Raw genomic sequence first — 21,159 nt, 5'->3', positions numbered from 1 at the left:
CAATGTTTGATCATCAGAACACCATTTCGTTTTCATATACATTTCTTCTAACGACATTTTAATGTATCTTTAAATATACCATTAAATATCAGAGATGTCATTAATGTACCATTAAAATAGCAGAAATTTTGTAAAAAAAACAAACAAACAAAAAAAAAAAAAAAACAGCTTCTGACTTTGTACATCCAATCAAGTTGAGCGCGCGCCGCTCAGCGTTCAGCTTCTTCTGTCAGCGCGCTCCTCCGAGCTCTTATTCATTCTCAGACAAGCGCAGGCACAATTAACATGGCTGAGGAGGTACATACCGGTCATTCCCCGGATTTAGACAACGCTCGAGAGCACGGGATGAACTTGCATAAGCGCCAATCGCGCGTTACGGTAAAATACAACCGCAAACAGCTTCAGAAAAGGTTGGACGTGGAGAAATGGATCGACGAAGGGCTGGACAAGCTGTACGAAGGCAAGGTGAGTGTCCACAAGCATCCTCACAGATGCAGCTGGTGCAGAGTTGATACTCGAAGCTACAGGTTAATTACCTCTTGAAAAAAGTATTTTGATGGAAAAATAAACGATAGCGATGCATTTCCAAATGCTGTGGAGACACATGCTGTGTCGTTCGTTATTTTGAAATGTTTGACTGGTGAAATGTGCGACAGTTCCTTCTCTAAGAAGTTGACCACAAACGTTTTGTACATGTAACTCTTAAAATCAGGTTCAAATACGCATATTCACTTGCTTTTCTCTCCAGTAAATTCATGATAACAAGTGTTTTCATTTCTGCATAGTTGAATGTAGTTAACTAAAGTAATCTTGTTTTGTTTTAAAGTCCATGAACATGTATTCATGGATCAGCTTTTGCTTTACAAATGTTTGTAGAGAGGGCAAGTATCTAAAGAATAAGAATGGTACTCCAATGCATGAGAAATAAGTACATGAAATAGACATTTTACACCACTCAACGAAATGAAAGGTTGAAAACACATTTATGTCTTTTTTAGAGTGTGTATTTGTATCTCCTTATGCACTTTTATATGGAATGAGGGGAGACATTGTTCTGAAAGTTTCACATTTATAAACAACAGCCTTTGTTAATGTAAGTGTGTGATGGATGCTGTGAGATTAATATGTCTGACAGACCAATATTAGTTGTTGGATAATATTAAAAATGTTGGCTGCCCATAAAAGGTGAGAAGGAACAGGCCTCTGGAGGTATAGGGGAGGTTCTGCTTTCTCTCCCTCATTTACGGAGGGGATCACTTGGTTCTATCGCTACCTTACATGGGCACCCCCTGAAAAACAGTCAATGGCAGCAGCAAGCAGGAAGTTTAAACATAAGTTGTGTGAGTAGCGAGACGCTGTCCCACAGTAGGAGACGGCAGAGATGTCTCTCGGGAATTGTGCTATGTGATCTGTTATCTCAATTTCCTCCTCAGCTTGTGTAGGAGAACATTTCCCACTGAGATTATGGAATATTGAGAAGATATTCTGAGGTACTGAAACTGTAGACTGCTGAACGGTCAAAGAGATATAATGGGCAGTGTTATGAACTGGAATACATACATCCATGTGTATTCATACTGTGTGCTTTTGTCAAATTTATAGTTATATATTTTTAATAATATATGATAAATTATTATTACATTTTATATATATATATATATATATATATATATATATGTATATACATATGTATGTCAGTGTCTTTTCTGCAGTATTTCTGGAATGGTTAATTATTTCACCGCCCTCAATAATTTTTGTTGCTTTGTTTTGTTTATTTTGGAGGACATGCCAGAAGAAGTGAACATTGATGATTTGTTGGATCTCCCAAGTGATGAAGAGCGAACACACAAACTACAGGTCCCATAATTCTCTTCTCTCCCTCTCACACCACCTTCTGTACTTAGGTCTTGCCATATTTACATTTATGCATTAAACTAATGCTTTTATCTAAGGTGACTTACAAAAGAGTGACAAAAGCTATTTGTCAAAGAGCCAACAATATTCATATAAAATTCAGGTTTATTATACAACAAGATGGAGAAATACAGAAAAGTAATAGAAGTTTTATTTTATTTTTTTCACAATATTGCCCCCCCCCCATTTTTAAATCTCCCATGAAAATAACATGTAGAAGATAGGGCCATTGACCTTGAGGTCAGCAGCCTGACATTCTACTTTTAGATGAAGATGGTGAGTGGATGCCAGAACTTTTATACCGTGTCCCTTGACCTGAGTATTTGCAGGGACCCCCAATTTTTAACTTTTTTTTTCTCAGAAATTACGAAGAGTTGTAAATACTCTTAGTAATATTGACTTAACTAATTTAATTGAATTGCATTTAGATACAATTATTGAAAATGACAATCAAGAATGAATTTGTTTACGTTTGTTTTACAGGTTCTTCTGCAGACCTGCACCAGCAGTACTGAGGTACTTTTCTCAGTCCTTCCATCCGTAAATCCTTCTCGCTTTCCTAATGTTTTCCTAATCTTTCTGTCTACTCATCTTTAGTACCCCTCTATGGACCTCTTTTGTTTTCTCATCCTTTTGTTACTCTACTTCTTCATCCCTCTTTCCCGCTCTCTCCCTCTCTCTCTCTGAGGAACGCTGCAGTGGCTGACACTCCCTTCCACGCGTTTCTCACAGTGATCACAATGAATGAATGATTTGTTCTCTTTCTTTCCCCATGCCCCTATTTCTCTCTGTTAGTACAAAGCCATTCTTTCATTGGGGCTCTTTAACAATGTTCACTCTCAGCCTTTTGATTAGTGTATGTATATGATTGTTACTATGCGTGTATGCGCAGAAGGTTGTGTGCCTCTGGGTAAGCTAGTGTTGAAGTGCTGACACACCATGGAAAATCAGTAGAGAGGAACGTGGCATTTACCTCACACACATAAACATCTGAAAAATGTAATCAGTTTTCACATTTGAGACATGCCAGGGCACAATTCTCAACATTTTCAGTTTGATTAAAAAAGAAAACGTTTTTGCTTTAACAAACGCAAGATACGGCCATGAGGAATGGGGAAAATGCATTTTGGAGAGATGTTTTTTAAAGTTTAGGTTAAACTTATTTGAACTATTTTATTTTAACTTTTAGAATGCTGTGTCATTAGATGTTGCAAAAGACACGAGACACACACAGTGGTCAGACACATCTGTCTAGCTTGTGTTTGCATAGAAAAACAATGGAAGAGTTGCACACTGCAATGGAAAAATGCATTCTGTGTGAATAGCCCCTAATAGTGTAAACCAAAATGGTACACATACATATCTGCAGAAGATATTTAAGAGTTTTAGCTAGTTAACTCTGAACAACCAGTAAATAAGTCAAGATCATTTCTGCATGTTATATATGTTACAGCATATTTGTGCTCTAATTATGGAACATACCAAATATATACCTAAGATTATGATCAAACATTACATCTACTATATATTTAGTCATTAGTATATATATATATATATATATATATAGTATATTACATGCATAGTATTTTGCATTAACCAGTTTGTGTAACAGGAACACTTGACTGTAATTTGAGTATTTATAAAGTTTTACAGTATGTTGTCCTTGCAATTTGCAAAAATGTACAAACATTTTCATGCTTATTATGCACAATTTCTTCAGGTGTGTACACCCAGGTTAAGGTTATTCTGTGTGTGTGTGTGTGTTCAGGCTTTTATTGCTGAGCTGTTGCAGAAGCTGCATGGTCTCCATAAACAGGAAGAGCTGCAGAATGAAGGAATTGAGCATCCCTGTCTCCACACTTATCCCCATCACCATGGCAACATCCATCATCACAGAGGCAACCATCAACATCCAACACATCAGACACTGTGATTGCATCCAGTTTGGATAATTGTGCTCACTGAACTGAGCTCTCTAACACAGACTCAGGACACACATGATGTATGCAACTAGTTTATCAACTCTGTAACTGTGAGGTGTTTGTTTACAAAGAGTGGTATATTAACAGTGTTCAAAATTCCTCATCACTGTTGGTAAGTAAATCTATGCAGTAGCATTAATTTGTTTGCAGGGTTCTTGGTTGCTTGACTCAGTTAGGACTGATTAGTGAAACTAGCAGTGTGCAAGTTTAATCTGGTGATATTGGTTGTCTTCGGAGTATCTTCATTCCCACAGCTTCACAAAACTATACTAAATGTTATGTTAATCACAGGAAAGTACCACATCTGAGTAGTCATTATATATACGGACATATTGTTAAAGTTAATAATGTTTATGAATTGAAGATTTCATGCAATAAATGTTTAATAAAAGTAACAATTATTTTGAATTTGTGTGTGGTGTTAATGGCAGGTGAAAGTGAGCATCTTGTTGAGCTGGGGTGTGCTTTAATGTATCGTCCACCAGAGGGAGAAGTAATACAGAGGCAGTCGCACATACTTCTGTCCGAATTTTATTGCCTCTCACCTCTAGATACACACTAAACAGCTAGGTCTATGTGACACTAAGGCAGGTATTGATGGTGGTGGCTTATTTATGTCTGTGTTTTTAAAATTGTCTGTAAAGATTTCTTAATTATCCAGGTCATAGAATGTTCTAGTACAGTGGTTCTCAACCTTTTTGACTCCAAGCCCTCCTTTGTCTAAGATGATATTAAAAGGCCCTCATATCTAACCTGATATGTGCCTCTAGTACTTCTGTTGTAATAAAAATAAACTGTAATAAAAATGATGTTGGTTGAACATTTTTATTTAACCAATTTAATTAAGACTCTGTTGACATAAATGTAAATGACTTTGAGGCTTTGATGTTTAAGATTTTAAGGCCCCCTAATGGGCACAAGCCCCCTGATTGAGAACTACTGTTTCAGTAGATTCATTCTAGCTAACTGGATGTTCTTGACCACTTATCCAAGAGGCCAGTGGGTTTTGTGCTAAATCATGCAATTTCATACCATTCCTGAAGCATCCAAAATATTTTTTGTACTTTGGAGTGTATAAAAATAGCTGAGGTGGCTATCATTAAATTCACTGGAATATAAAGATTTTGCTTTCAAATTAATGAAATCTTAAATTTGAGGTACAGAACCTGGGGTTAAGTGCCTTGCACAAAGGCGGACTTTTGATGGGTCATGCGTATATTGTTTTTGTTCATTTTTATCTGTAACCGAGTCAGAAGAGCTCTGAAATAAAGCAACTGCCAATAACTATTCTTGGTATATGACAATTACAGGAATAGCCCATTACATCTCTTCTAATAGGAGAGTTTTAGTATGTCAACTGTTTAAGATAAAGGTTATTGAGAATAGGAACATCATGATTATTAAAAAGTAACTGTTGAGGTGTTCACTGTTTGTCAAAACGGTATTTGAAACTGTACATGATTTGTTGGTGTTGTGTGTGTGTGTGTGTGTGTGTGTGTGTATGTATATATATAAAGTGGTGTGTGTGTGTTTCTGTTTATTTAGGGAGGGTGTCTCTTTTTCCTCAGGAAAATGCATCATCATCTGGTTGCAAACTGAACGGCTGCCTCCGACATTCCAATACAAGGCCCCAAAATCTTGGAGACAGACACACACACTTTGCCCCTCTCTTACTGATAGGCTCTCTATCACTCTCACAGACACTGGAATGGATTTGCCCTGAGCTGACTGCCCACTGCAGCGTAAGGTAAGTGATGCATATGTCCTTTTGCTTGTATGTTTGTGTTATTATTAATACATATATTTCGAGTTTTATTATTAGTTGTTTTATCAGTAAAATTCAGTTTTACAGTTTTCTTTGTAAATACAGATAATAAATTAGTCACATGATTGCTTCAGATTAAGATTTGTACATGTACTTCAACATGTTATCAAAATTAAAACAAAAATCTAAAACTAAAACCTTTTTCTAAAACTAAAATCACATGATACCTGAATTACAGGATTAGTTTTTACAGAAATGAATTTAATATATACAGTTAGTTGATATGCAGTTGCAAAGTTACTTATAGCTAGCAGAATGTCTAAAGAGTAACCATATATATAAAATGTATAACTAACTTTATAACTGTCCATAATAATTCAAATTTATATGCATGACATATGACCACACACACATTTATTTATTTTCTAAAATTCTTAATGACAATTTTAATTAGTTATTCATATACACTTTACTCTCGCTCCCTGATCTGATCTCAAACACATGACATGAATAATGTTAAAAAATATATTTTAGTCTATTATTTTGTAAGTTAATAATTATTAGGTACTCATCATCCTGAATTTAATTAATCAGTTAATTGTGTAAATGTTAATATATAACAAAATATACTCCAAATGCCTCATTTAGTGCTTGACAAATGAAACAGCTCAAGCTCGAAACATTATACTGCATATACATTGAAATTACTATTCCTGGAATTCAGGTTTTTAGTAGACTATAGCTTTTACTAAACAAATGAGAGCAAATAATCCAGTGTCCTGCAGACTGCTCTGTGCCAGAGTGTATTCTCAGAACATATTTTTGAAGGGTCATCAGAAGTCTGAGTTATTGGTGTTGATGCCAATGGAATTAATCACAGTTCCCATTATTCAATTTGCTTGCTTGTTTTTGTACCTTGTTAATTGTGCTGATTAATTGTTACTCTGCTATTTATCTGATGCTGATAGAGTGAAATCCTTTGCCAAGCACATTTTTTTCTTGCTAAAACTCAGCAATTCTTTGTGCTTTCATTTCCTTTATATAGGTAATCAAGCTCTGGTCCAGACTATTAGATTCTGTGGCCGTCCAGTTTCTACATTTTTTTTTTCATCCATTATTGTTCGTTTAATGTTTGTCTGTCTCTAAACATATACATATTATTAGAGAAATGCACATCTTGTTCCTTTCTAAACATCAACATTATTTACAAGTGATGTTTTCCTGTCTTTTACCGGGAATTATGTAAGAACAAAGATACTTGCAGAAGTCCACCTGGAATCCAGACAATAAATAACCAAATGGGTCAGTTTGATTTAGGTGAAAGATGCAAGTGCTCATTCAGCTGACGCAAATGCCTTGCTGAAGGGTACAATGGTGATGCTTGTGATTGATGAAACTAAAGAGTTTGAACCTAGAACCTTTTGGTTCCCAGCCCAGATCTTTAACCACCACAACAGGGGAACTCTGCTTAGAAATAAAGCAGGGATGCTGAAACACAATCACAGGGGTCACTGTGTGCTACACAACAGCACCTTCCTCCCTCTCCCTTCCTCCCCCGCTCTCTCTCTACTCTATCTTCACCTCTTTATCTTAATATATATTTCAGTCTTTGTTCAAATTGCACAAGGAATGCTCTTAATGTTGACCCGTTGATAGATTTACTACTATAGTACTGACCGTTTTAGCACGTAGATTGCAGATTGTGTAGAATTTGTTGTTAGATGCTTTATTAATCCCCTGAGAGACTTTGCAGAAAGTGAGTGTGTGTGTGGAGTTTGTGTTTGAGTAAGGAGTGTGTATGTTCTGAGAAACTCTGAGGACAGGAAACTATTCTGACACATCTGGATGGAAGCTTCCATTATAGGAGCTTAAAAACTCCTAATGTCCTCAAAGAACACACATACACACATACATATGCTGTTAATGCACTCGGCTCACCGGAATACTGAACAATGAGAATGCAACAAGGCAAAGTCATTTAAGACAGACCTGACAAAGGCGGTTTGAACAGGTTTTAGCTCTTGTTACCTTTAAGCAGGACACATAATGGACTTCAGACATGCTTATTGACATGATACAGTATCCAAGAAAATCTTGTTTAAATGAATTTAATAAGTAAATGTAATAAAAAATGAATAGTTATATATATAATCAATAAAATATATACATTTTCAAATGTAATCTAATTACTACAAGTAACTGACCTCAATGGAATTTAATTGGATGTCAAACTGTTTGAAAAAACCTGTACCGATAGGTGTAGCTCAATCGGACGTAATGAAATCATTATCACATGGCACAGCTGATTGGTTCTTTTTGTATCAGAAGCCTATGAGCTTGTTGCTCAACATTCAAATGCTTGGCTAGTGCTTGCTGTAACACACTGTAAAAAAAAAAAGTTTAGCCAACTTAAAATTTTAAGGCAACAAGCTTCAGCAGATTTTTGAGTTTTCTCAACTTGTCATTTTAAGTTTATACAACAAAAATTTGAGAATCTCCCACAAAAATAAGTTGAGCAAACTCAAAAATCTGCTGAAGCTGGTAAAAAAAATTTTTTTAAGTTCGCTCAACCTTTTTTTTTTTTTTACAGTGCAGTTGCAGCACGCTTCAGAAACCCTCCACCTTCCCCAGCTCCACCTGTATAGATATGCTACGGGGTGATTCATGTATGCTATGGGGATTATTTCATAAATGAAATGAGCAGCAGCAGTTTTTCTTACATGCTCACAACCAATGTATTTCAATTAAATGAGATGAGATTTTAATGAGACAATTGATTCTGACATATGTTACAAATGTCCATTTTGTCTTCTAGTTAATCAGTGACAGGATGCCCATCCTCAAGAGGCTGCCCAGGAGGATCAAAAGTAACCACAGCAATGGTGATCTCCAAAAGAGCAATCTTACTAATGGTGAACTCATCCTAAAAACTAACCACAGCAACGGGGAACTCATTCTACCACCATCCGATCTGAATCCATTTGAGGGGGCGTGGGCAGGCATGGGGTGGAATAATGAAGAAGGTGGGGTCTGGGAGAATGGACAAGACTACCAGAGATCATCCCAGGTGAGTGAAGCACTGGAGAATGAGGCAAACTCAGAGCAGCGTGGAGGGTCAAAGGTCACTGAGGGATCCAAAGAAAAGAGAGGAACTCTGGAACGAATCTGTGGCTCGTCACCACTGAAGACCCTTGGCAAGTTAGGCAAGGGGCTGCGTATGACCGGAAGAAATGTGTGGGGCGCCACTCCTTCACTACGGAGTGCCACGCTCCCTGCAGCACCTGCCTCAGGAAAGAAAAAAAAGAACTATCGACGAGCCTCAGAGGAGATCATGACTTTACTGAGGTGAGAATGGTAACATGTATATTGTGTAACAGTGGTTCTCAGAGGTTATGTTTCAGGACTTTTACACTGGACGTCAAGTGGCGATCAAAATTAAAACACAAATATCATAAAAATCAAAAATAGTATAATCATGAACTGTTTAGGCAAAAGAATATATTAAATATTAAAATCAATTAAAATCACCATTCATTGCCAAAGAGAAGACTGTTGTTGACTATTGTCACTGGGAGACCCAGCTGTGACAGTTTGATTAAAAATTACAAGCTGGATGGATGAATCATTCACAATAAGATCAATAACATGCATTCAATGCATTGGAACAAACCATGTTAACCACATCCCTTGACAATACTGTAGCACCAACTTGTCTATAAAGCATATATTTTTGATCAGTCCAATTTCTAATGTTATGAGACAGTGATTTTTATCAGGAAAAACTTTTAAGGACATATTTATGGGAACAGAAAAACTTTAAAAAAAAATATTTTTAAAGAATATTTTATTTTTATTTTATTTTTTTCTTTGTTTTTTTTTTAAATTGTGCTTAATTTAGTCTTTATTACAGTTGAATTTTATAAAATGTAAAATGTATCAGCTTAATTGGCTATTACACGGCAGATACAAATTAAACATTCCACACTATAATATCATTATTGTATTTATGATATTATAGTGTGGAATGTTTCATTTGTATCTGCCGTGTAATAGCCAATTAAGCTGATATAGCAACAACCATCCATAGCTCTTGACATCAACAGCAAAAGAAATGTGATGCATTTCTTCCCACTGTTAAAAGCCACCATTTATTTTGCCATCCTAATTGTGCATGATTGTAAATATGGAATATTATTAGTTATGTAGCATTGTTTGCATTTAGCAATTTTTGCTTTTTTCAGACCAGACCTGAAACCAACCAACTGAGAATCAGTGTTGCAGAGATCGTTATTTCTGAGAGTAGTTATTTTCTGCAGTTGTTGTGAAGGTATTTGAAAGGACTTTTTTAAATGCGTCTTCTCTCTTCAGGTTGGCAGGCCGTCGTAAGGAGAGTGAGCGCAGAGACAGTATACCTACAGGTGATCTGACCACTGAAAATGAAGAAGACAGTCGCAGACGTCCCTCATTCCTACGAATGGTCAGTCTGAGCAAACTCAGAGGGGACTCGCTAACAAACCGCAGTTCGCAGGAAGACGATGAAGAGTCAGTAGAAGAAGAACCACCGGTCAAACGCAGGGAGCCACTATCAGGTACAACCGTGTTTTTGCTTTTGTTACGTCTGTATTAGTTTATACTTTTTATGGCATGTACAAAGTGTAACTGTTCACAGTCAAGGGTCTCCATATTTGACCCATAACACCTTGCTCTTAATGAGTAGTATCAGGGTCCAAAAGTCCCTGTGAGTCACTGGCCAATCAAGAAACACTTTCACAGAGACAGGAAATGACACACTTTCTTTGTGCAGCAGATCCTACCTGATAAGCTCAGTGCAAGGAGAGAAAAATCGGAACAGTGTCAATATACAGCCTGTTCCAAAGACAACAACACATCAAGTGATTAAACACATGGCTGTAAATGATAAGTAACACTATTCAATCTCTCACTTTCTCTCACAGTGTTGGAGATCCTACAGTTAGTTAATCAGAGAGACCTACTGCTTGCTGACACGCACATCCAGGAGCTTGAGAGGGAGTGTGAACTTGACCCCTCCCTCTTGACACAAACCACACCCACTTCAACCACACCCAGTAACATAACTTCTCCCACACTCATGTCGTCTCCCTGGCTCCCCCTGTTGGCTGGTTCGGGCAGTAAGGATTCCGGCCCAAGCATGTGGGACGCTGGGCTGCGCAAAGTGAAAGACGTTGAGCTGCTTTATGAGGCTCTTCAGAGAGAGATGTGGGATGTGGTGAGGGAGTCGCTACGTCAACCTTGCAGTGGGCCTCAGCTTGGCCTAGTGGTGCTGGTCATACAACAGGAAGAGCAGGCTGACAAGGTCTGGGCCCTGCGGCAAGAGGCCCAGTCCAACGTCCAAACTGGTGACCAATCTGAAGACCATTCTCGGCCTTCCAAGCGTCCCAGGAGACTGCGTCAAAGGTGGGTGGAGGCTGTAGGAGAGGCAGCTGATTGGTGTCTTCCACAACCAGGAGGCATCGCTGCAGGGCAGATGGGCATGTATTTGGAGCGATTGAGGGGAAGAGTGGTGGAAGATATGGATGCAGCACGTCGGAATGTGGTGGCAGTTTATCCCGAGGAGTTTGGTGTGTTTCAGGTCTACATGCAGAGTTATCACAGGGCTGTTGCCAAACGACTGAAGACCGTAACTAGTGGACCCATTCAGATCACAGACACATACTCACTGCTGGACTGGATCTACAACATTTACAACAGGTATTTTTGCACATGTACACATAGACGTTGAGGTGTGTTTTCTATTTTTACACACACCTTTCCTGCAATCACATTCCACTTGGTTTAATGACCCAGTGGAAGAATGAGCTCAGGTCTATTAATATCAGATGCATTGTTTATTAGAATGAACAACAACGGTACTGAATACCTGGGAGAATTACTGTACACAACCACAACACCGGTCTTGTATACTTAAAGTATACACACTACTAATTTGAATGTATTTTTCAGTAGCATGATAGTAGTTCAGCACTTTAATTAAAGGGGTCATATGATGCTTTTTTAAAGATCATTAGATCATTTGGTGTAACAAAATATGTTGACATGCTTTAATGTTCAAAAAACACATTATTTTTCAAATACTGTACATTATTGTAGTTCCTGTATGCCCCACCTCTCTCAAACACGTAGTTTTCTACAAAGCCCCTCCTTTCAACAAGCGCAGTCTGCTCTGATTGGCCAGCTGACATTGTGATTGGCCAAACACCACAAGCACATGTCGGAAATGTAACGATGTAATGATTCCTAATTGCAGTACTTTTGGAAGGCCAAATAAAGTGCTTTTGCTTTCGCATAGAAACACACAGCATCTCCCTGACATGGCTGCATCAACACTACTGCAGTTACTGAAACCACACCTTCTTTCTTTGCATGAACATTTGGGCGGCATCACGCAAATATTCCCACATTGTGACGTAGATGTGGGGGGCGTGTTTTAATGAGGCGTTTTAGGCTGGTCTGGATCAGCCTTCTCTTTTAGATAGAATAAATACTTTTGTGGGAGACTTTGAGCTTTGTTACTCTGCAGATCTTATACATGCACAAACAGCTACATACCACACTAAAGAAAAGGAAAAATAGAAATCGCATCATATGACCCCTTTAAATGAAAGTTTAATGCATGGTTAGAAAATAGATAGGGTAAAAAATATAGATTATATTGTGAACAATGTAAGCAGGATTTCCCCAATTATTTAGTCCACTTAAAACTGCCTTTGCAACCTCACATTCATCTGCCTTTACTTTTGAGTCCAACACCCACATCCTAAATCCAGTCAACAGCCAACAACCAGAAGTCCTTGCCCTACATTTTTTTCTCTTTTTATAATCTGTTACACTCAGATGTACATCACAAAATGAAAAAAAAGATTTGTCACTGCTTCCCGTAACAAACTACATTTCCTAACAAGTAGACAAAAAAAAAACCCTACAGTACAACACTTTTTTTTAGTAATGTTTCAGCTGAGGGAATAATCAAATGGAAACACCTACATATATGGTCATCTCTCTTTCTCTCATTCGTGGCATTGAAGAGATGGATTCATTCTAACATAAGAGCTGAATGTTTAAAGAGCTAAATATAAAAAAAGTTGAATATTACTAGATTAAGTAAAGATATTATCCTGCATTTTAGAATTGGAATGTAAAACTTTTAATTTGGCACTGCCCCTTACCATCCACAAATGGCTATTAGACTAGTTATTCAGTTAATCATCTGTGGCCCTCAGCACTGGAAATTCATGTAAATGAATCCCTGTACTACATTTTTGACTCAGTTATGTAAAATAGAAAGTTGTTGTTGTGTTTGGCTGTTCTAGTTTGAGACATTAATTTATTAGCATTTATGGTTCCACAAAGAACCTTTAACATCCCTGAAACTTTTCCATGGCACAAGAGGTGGGAAAAAATGTTTTTTAGATTATTAAAATGTTCTTCGGACTAAGAAAAAATGGTTCTTTAGAGAGACCCAGATTGGTTCTTCTGACATCACTGTCCCTTTCTTTTAGAGCCTTCACCCTAATTGAGATTGTTCATTCATTCAAACCCCACTATTGTTTTGGTGCCATCAAACATACAACTCTGATTCAATTAAATATTATATCATTAGATTGTTAAATTTTAAGTAAAATTGATGTATTTATTGATTGATTGTCGCCTCTGGCTTGCTCAGTTGGGGACACTTAATTTCTAGTGATTATCGCCGATTTGATTGCACAGATACTATTTAAACTAAACTGAGCTAGACAATGACATCTCTGAATTCAATAATGAAATGCCTTTAACTGAAAATTGAGTGTTTAATCTTATCATTCTACATTACTGACACTCTATCCTCCAATTTGATACTGTTAAGTGCTTTGACACAATCTGTGACTTGACTTGACTTGATTTGTGCAGTTGTGGCCTAATGGTTAGAGAGTTGGATTTATAACCAGAAGGTTGCGGGTTTGATTCCCAGTACCGGCAGGAATTGTAGGTAGATTGTAATTAGCTTGTTACTTTCCCAACACTGAACTACATAAATACACAAAATAACTTGGATATGCTGGACACTTATGGACACACAAAAATGCACTAGTTCTGACAGTTAGTGTCCCATAGGGACGTCCTGGCTACGGTTGGAGCAATGGGCACTATAGTGTGTGAAGCTCTAGAACCTCTACTGCCTGAAGATGTCATAGACCGGCTGGAACAGGACTGCGTCGAAACTGTTTGGGTAACACTTTTAGAAAAGTTTTGAGTCAAATTATGCATTAATTATTAATCTCTGGAAACAAAATATTGGATGTGTTAAAATAATATGTATAATGTGGGTGTGCAGGATAAGATGACTACGGAGCTCTCGCAAGTTTTGGATGATGAAGAAAAGCGATGGGCTCAGACGCTGCACATTGAAGAGTATCAGTCTGGCCTCGCCCGTTCTGTTATACAGGTAATACCATCAATCCCACACATGTACAGTCATTACTGCATTCTTTGGAATCTGACTGTATGCCTTCCACTTTGTACATTTGGCAAAATACTGTATGTTAGTGTATGTGTATTTATAAGGTTGTTGTGAATATCTTTTTGTATCCATGTGTCTTAATCTGTTTCAGAGGCTGAAGGTGGATTTGGACAGATCGACAGCTGTCAGTCAGCCACTAGGAGCTCGTGTTGCTCGTTGCACCTTGAATGGACTTGCAGATTTCCTGCACAGGTGAGATGGGGACAAGAGAGTTTGATCATAATAATGCTGATAATGACAAAAGCCTCAGCAGAAATATTTATGAACTCGTATAATTAATTAATCTAATGATATTTAGATACTTACTTTATAAAGCTCAGAAGAGACTCTGACATAGTCAACACAATATTTGTGTTCCTAACTATGGTTGGGCACTTTTTGAAATTGTGTTATCCCTACATTATATTCAAAGAATGTCTTTTTCATCTCCCTTTTGAGTTGGGAAGTCTAAAAGTGTGAAATCTGTGTGTCTGTGTGGTATTTAGTTTCCAGAGAAAGATTGAGATGTTCCATGACACACAGTCAGAGTTTGGGGATCATGGGGATGGTTATGTCTCCAGGACCATCGCTCTTGTCAACTGTGTTCCACCTTTCAGGTTTTTCATCTTATTCACTATATCTATCTATTCCATTTTCTCCCAACCTGGCTGTTTTTAAGGACTGAAAAAAATCTGTAAAAGTCTTTAGAACTGTATATTACATTTATGTTTTGAAGAATGGAGGTTCCTGACAAAAAAATGCAGTAGAAATCACTGAGCTAATGTCAAAAATACACTGCCAGTAGAAAAAAGCAGTAATTTTCTGCCAGAAAATGTTGAGGGTTTATAAAGAATATTCAGTTTATAATAATGTATATTTTGTAACGAATATAAAACAAAATAAGAGAATGTGAGTGTTCATAGTCAGGAGAATCATGACTCAACTGATCAGTAACCCAGATGCACAAGCTTAAAACAATGTTCACGAAAGACATCCAAGGGTAATACAAGTAATATAAAAAGACTTATTGAAGTTGACTTATTTTTACTTATATAAGTAAGTTATACTTACTGATTTAAATCCTTTGTTGAACTCTGTAGGAGTTTTGTGGAGCGCTGTCATCTGTGTGATGCCCTTGGCAGTGAGGACATCTCCCAGCGAGCTCAATCATCTCTGGAGAGAATTGTTAACCAGTCAGTGCAAGTTCTCTCGGACATACTGTTTGAAAACATCAGGGTGAGACCCTTGCACACATTCACATCTGGCCCAGATTTGATTCTTAAAGCATTCACTGATGATTTTCTGGCATGATTCCAGCCATTCTTCGATAAGCTGGTGAAGAGGAAGTGGCTGGAAAACATTGAGGCCTATGAGAGCATTGAGATGACTATTAAACAGCACTTTAAAAAGTTCCGCAGAATGGACTGCCCTCCATATCAGGTACAACTTAGAGTACACATGCTTTCTCACACACTCACGGTTTGGTTGGTTGATTAATTGCTCATCTGATTGACTATCAGGCATTGGTGAATGAGGTGCACAGGCGGGTCCTGGTTGAATATGTTCGTGCCATCATGAGGGGGCGGGTCATCTGTACATCACTCAAAATGAGGAAGAGAGTGGCATTCCGTCTGCAGGATGAGGCCAAACAGCTGAAGGCTCTTTTTAAAGATCTGGTCAGTGCCACTAAGTTTAATCAGGGCTATGCCTTACATTATCTTAAATAATTTCCAAATATGATAATCCCCTTGCGACCTTAGGTACTGTACTGTTAAATATATAAATCTGAATATAAGCATAAAACTATGGTTGTCAATATAAAAAAATGTGATTTGCAACAAGCCATTACAAATCAAATTGAAACTGTATTTTATTTTTTATTTTAGAACCAAAAATGCCAACACCAAAATTAGATAATTTTAAACATTTTCTAAATTATTTTTTGCCCTTTCCTAAGGAGTCAACTTCCTCCTGGTTGGACAGTGTGATTGTTCACCTGGCTGACATCATAGTTTTGGAGGAAACTCCCTCTATCCAGATGGAAGTTGGGGTTTTGGTGAGGGAATTTCCAGATATACGGTAAGACCACCAAGGCGAACGAATCAAAAACACAACTCTAAGGGTTCAAGAATCAGCAGGGATACCCAGAAATGGCAAGTGTATGGTTTGGGTTCTAACATACCCTCTGATCAGCTCCAGTTCGGGTTTATCATGTCCTCATTAGTTTGAGAAATTATGAAAACAATCATGGAGTGAGAGAAAACAAAGATTCTCTGAGCCACACCTCGCTCCAGACAAATCCACTAACTGCTTGACTTCCACTCCACATCACATGCTCTGTACAATACACACACAACACGTTTTTGCTTTTAAACAAGCAAGATGGAAAGCAGTGGAATGTAAAAAACGCAATGTGTAGAGACAAGGCGTAGAAGTTGAACAACATCTACAAGCATTTTTAAAACATTGTGTTCCGTGAGATGCAGCAAAAGATGTGAACATAATGTTTTCATAGAAAAATGAGGGTGGAATGCAAACAAGCATTCTGTGTGAACAGCCCTTTAGCATCTTGACCAATAAACTTTAAAGACTGGAACCAAGTGTTGTTTAAAAACTGCTATAAAACAGAAGCCAAATGTAGAACAGGATGTAGATTTTATATAGCATAAAACCGGAAGGAACATGTTTTATTAGCTCTTACAGCACTCAGAATATTAATATGTGACTTTGTCCGTTTACGTAACTATTACATTAATACAATTTTTAAAACACTTTTAGACCTACGGAAGGGTAGAACCTGAACTCTGTCGTCTTAAAGTGCTTTCATTCATGAAAAATTTGACATGTTCCCCTCTCATTTCCTTGAGGACTATTTTTCACAACACCTCTCTGTTTCCTGAGGTCACTCTAAGAATGTCTGACTGAAAATAGTTACCGTGGTGCTCCATCTCAGTGCCAACTTTCCTTTATGTGGACGGGAGGGAACAGCAGACAGTAAACAGGGGAATGGATGAGATGTGACCCCACTTTAGTCCAGTGTTTTTGTTTGAATGAAGAGGAGTGTGTGTGTGTGTGTGTGTGTGTGCGCAGTCAGTCACTGGCTGGCAGTGCTCCTGCTTGCTGACGCACGACCCTCCTCAGCAGACAGGAAGTGGCTGTGGAGTACTTCCTGTTCCTGCCAGGTCACAGGAGACTGACTGGTGCCACACTCCAATCAAACACACACACACACACACACACACACACACACACACACCAACTAGAGATCAAAAGCCAAAAAGTGGAGGCTACTTAACTTGTCTTTGTGCTTAGCAGTGGTGCTTCCTGTTTTTGACTGTCTGTCTATGTGAAAGTCTGTCACAGACTCACACTGTCACATTGTTATCTATAGGCAGGACATGCCATCTTCTCACTATAGAGCGCTGACTCTGAGTTTGCTTTTTGAGCCATGAGTGCTGTCAAGGGATCATTACAAAGAAACACATTTGGCTTAAATTTTTCACCTGATTTTTCTCTGAATTAATGGCAGACTGCTCTTTTTCGTAATATTACAGTTTTTGAATGGTTTGAAAGGAAACTGATGAAACTTTGGTTTAAGTGATTCTTTAAAAAAAATGTTGATTTGTTCACAAAGCACCATCAGAACAAATTTATGTATGTAACTGACAAGACACCATGATCAAGTCAAACTGAACTTTTTTTGATGCATGATATATCTGTACCATATTTATCAGACGATTTTAGAGATTTTTTGTAATGTATTGCAAAAGTTGGATATTGGATATTTATTTGTGCTGTTAATTTCTCTTATTTTTTCCCGTGGTTGTCATCAAATGCTCACATAAAATTAATCTTCATAACACCAATAATTTAACACTTTTAAGTGCAAATCCAAAATGAATGTCTATTTTTTCACACTATACATTTAGATGTTTTAATAACTGTTGTTATTTTTAAATAAAACTATTAAAAATGTGGTTATTGAAATAAACATGAAATCAAATAACATATAAATATTAGATGAAAACCGAAATATTAGACATAAGGTATTGAAAATGACTAAATACTAAAATTACTAAAACTAAATAGAAATATTAAATAATGCATGCATACATACATAAAAACAAAAGCACATGACAAAATTATACAATATTAGGAAGATCAGGCCCTTTCTTTTGGAACATGCTTCACAACTCCTTCAAGCTCTTGTTCTGTCCAGGCTGGACTATTGCAATGCTCTCTTGGCAGGTCTTCCAGCCAGTTCCATCAAACCTCTACAATTAATCCAAAATGTTGCTGCAAGATTAATCTTTAATGAGCCGAAAAGAATGCACGTCACACCTCTGTTCATCAATTTGCACTGGCTACCAATAGCTGCTCGCATAAAATTCAAGGCATTAATGTTTGCCTACAAAACCACCTCTGGCTCTGCACCCCTTTAACTAAATTCAGTTTTTCAGACCTATGTGCCCTCTAGAAGCTTGCGTTCTGCAAGTGAACGACGCATTATTGTGCCATCCCAAAGTGGCACAAAATCACTTTCACTGACTTTTTCATTAACTGCTCCTATCTGGTCAAATGACCTGCCCAATGCAGTCAGAACAGCTGAATCCTTACCCATCGTCAGGAAACTGCTAAAACCACATCTCTTCCCTCTTTATTTGACCCTCTAACTCTAGTACTCTCTATTCTAATTCTATTTTATCTATCTGTCTTCTTTTTATTTAAAAAACCCCACACACACTTGACCCTCTATCAATTGCATATTTATTCTCTAACTGCTAGCTTCACATGAAAAACTAACACTAGCTTTCTTTTTTCTATATTCTATCTACTCGTTTTCTTTAAAAAAACAAAACAAAAAAACTTTGCTATGTGCGTTAGGCTAACCGAGACTTGTCATAACACTTGCATGTTGTTGCTCTTTTGCTGGTTTTGATTGCTTCTATTGTCCTCATTTGTAAGTCGCTTTGGATAAAAGTGTCTGCTAAATGACTAAATGTAAATGTAAAATGACCTAAACTAAAATTAGAATAAAAACATTGACCTAAAAAGCTAAAAATTATATCCTAAAAAAAACCCTAAAAAATATATAATATAATGTTATATAAATAATATGCACTGGTTATGATTCCTAAATTCACTTGCAGAATTTTTACGGCTTTATTTAACTAAAAGTATATTTATTTTATTAAGAAATAGTATAGAATTTTAATATCAGCCATTTATAGCTGTAACATAAATAATTTTTAGTGCATTTATTATTATTATTACATTTGTTTTTTGTTTTTTTCTACCGTGAGCAATGTATTTCTTGTTTTGTGCAAAGGCAGAGACTGTAATGCACTTTAATGAATATGAAATATGAACCATGCCCTCGCTCTCTCATTTCATCTCCTCACAGGAGGAAACACATCTCTGCAATGTTGAATGTCCGTGGGATGGTGCATCAGACCGACCGTCAGGAGATTTTAGCTGTTGTCCGGGACTTGGAGAACAGCGACAGCTCCATCAATCTGCCCCGAGATCGTGCCCTCTTCTCTGAAATCGCAGTGGCCAAAGACATGTCCTGTCTGGGGCTGGTTCTGATCCGCTTCGGTCTGACTGTGTCATCGTGGGTCGCCAGTGCCCGGCCGCGCCATAACCGCAGCAGGAGTCGTCGGAATGAGAAACGTGCCGACGACAGACCACAATCAAGCCGTGCAAAGCGCTTTATTGAACCTTAAAAATAAAGAAATACAGCATAACTACAACACATAGCATCCTGATATTTAAAAGACACAATAAACGATGAATACACAGCATCACAACAAATAATACATAATCAAATAAGTATTATATTAAGCAAAAGATGGCATAAAAAGTGCACTCAGTCAGTTAATTCAGACTAGATAAATGTGGTCAAAACCCAGTCAAAAAGGAGGATAAGATGAGGTTATGACAGCAAAAGTAAAATCACAACAATACTTGTCCTTCAGAGCACAGCTGGAGCGGAACAAGTCAGTGGACACTTCAAAGGACAGGAAATGATCTATAATTCTTCCTTCGCTTTATACAGGCTGTTACTGGACTGCTGTATACTGACTGGCTGGACCTCTGTCGTGTGAACAGCCACATGATTTTAGAGGAGCGGCAGGAAACTCATCACTGTAGAGTGGGGACATGCTGAAATTTTTATTAGTGCAGGCTGTGTTCAAAACACTGCTTTAGCTTGACATTAAACCAAACACAGAGCAGATGCATGTACATGATGTGTCAAACACCAGGTACAATTCTACACTGCATAAACAGCTTCAGATTTTGAGAGTGCGACATTTAAAGAATGTGAATGTTAATTCCTCCGATTTTGTTCTTTTTTGTACTAAAGTTTAGGATTTTGTACATCTCATTTCTTTTCATGTCTCATCACTATTCAAATCTGAGCTGAGATCTGAAATCTGACATGAATTAAATGCTTGTGTGATTTTGCTTCAGGTAAATAAGAAATAAAGCCCCATTGACTGGGAAATTAATTATATTGTAATTAAATTGCTATTGTTTTCTTTAATACTTTTCGTTTGTTTATATACTCTGCTGTTCAGAAGTGTGGGTCAGTAGGCTTTTTAAAATGCTTTTGAAGTCTTTAATTCCCACCAGGGCTGCATTTATTTGATCAAAAATACAGTAATACAATTAACAATTTTCAATTAAATACAATTTTCAATTAAAATAATTCTTAGATTTTTTTGTCATTTATATTTGCTTGTTATTAATACTACTGACCCCAAACTAGAGTGCTAATATCTGTTTTACTCTATGCCATTTACATGATAAATGTTCTATGAATAAGTGCAGTTAATTATAGATTTTGAGTGGCAGGTGGGCTCCTCTCAGCTTTCATTCAGCTGTGTGGATTTCTGTGGGTTTGGGTTGAGTTGCGGTTGAGCTCTCCTGTCTGTCAGCTTAGGGATGTTTTGGGTAACTGGTCTATTCCTGTTGTT

At 37.3% G+C, this 21,159-nt stretch overlaps 2 protein-coding genes across 2 annotated transcripts; both read left to right on the top strand.

The window, feature by feature from the left end:
* The first annotated feature begins 205 nt into the window (after nt 1-205).
* Nucleotides 206-4,304, top strand: ppp1r14aa (protein phosphatase 1, regulatory (inhibitor) subunit 14Aa). The gene is made up of 4 exons (XM_058776419.1): nt 206-465; nt 1,783-1,857; nt 2,398-2,430; nt 3,683-4,304. The coding sequence occupies exons 1-4, from the start codon at nt 286-288 to the stop codon at nt 3,845-3,847; spliced, it is 453 nt and encodes a 150-aa protein (XP_058632402.1). The 5' UTR covers nt 206-285; the 3' UTR covers nt 3,848-4,304.
* Nucleotides 4,305-5,500: 1,196 nt separating this feature from the next.
* exoc3l2a (exocyst complex component 3-like 2a) lies at nt 5,501-20,707 on the top strand. The gene is made up of 13 exons (XM_058774604.1): nt 5,501-5,643; nt 8,477-9,006; nt 10,030-10,250; nt 10,617-11,391; nt 13,795-13,909; nt 14,015-14,125; nt 14,292-14,392; nt 14,686-14,796; nt 15,280-15,415; nt 15,497-15,619; nt 15,700-15,855; nt 16,137-16,258; nt 19,584-20,707. Exons 2-13 carry the CDS (start codon nt 8,492-8,494, stop codon nt 19,903-19,905), a joined length of 2,808 nt encoding a protein of 935 aa, XP_058630587.1. The 5' UTR covers nt 5,501-5,643; nt 8,477-8,491; the 3' UTR covers nt 19,906-20,707.
* Nucleotides 20,708-21,159: the final 452 nt, after the last annotated feature.

Source organism: Onychostoma macrolepis, chromosome 05, assembly GCF_012432095.1.
Source record: "Onychostoma macrolepis isolate SWU-2019 chromosome 05, ASM1243209v1, whole genome shotgun sequence".
Lineage (NCBI taxonomy): Eukaryota > Metazoa > Chordata > Actinopteri > Cypriniformes > Cyprinidae > Onychostoma > Onychostoma macrolepis.
Note: the sequence above shows the minus strand (reverse complement) of the source record. Positions and strands in the feature narration are given on the sequence as shown.

Coding starts and splice junctions, on each gene's coding strand:
- ppp1r14aa (XM_058776419.1), top strand. CDS start 286: ATGGCTGAGGAGGTACATACCGGTCATTCCCCGGATTTAGACAACGCT. Junction 466..1,782: donor ACAAGCTGTACGAAGGCAAG/GTGAGTGTCCAC, acceptor TTTATTTTGGAG/GACATGCCAGAAGAAGTGAA. Junction 1,858..2,397: donor AGCGAACACACAAACTACAG/GTCCCATAATTC, acceptor TTTGTTTTACAG/GTTCTTCTGCAGACCTGCAC.
- exoc3l2a (XM_058774604.1), top strand. CDS start 8,492: ATGCCCATCCTCAAGAGGCTGCCCAGGAGGATCAAAAGTAACCACAGC. Junction 11,392..13,794: donor ATCTACAACATTTACAACAG/GTATTTTTGCAC, acceptor AGTGTCCCATAG/GGACGTCCTGGCTACGGTTG. Junction 13,910..14,014: donor ACTGCGTCGAAACTGTTTGG/GTAACACTTTTA, acceptor GTGGGTGTGCAG/GATAAGATGACTACGGAGCT.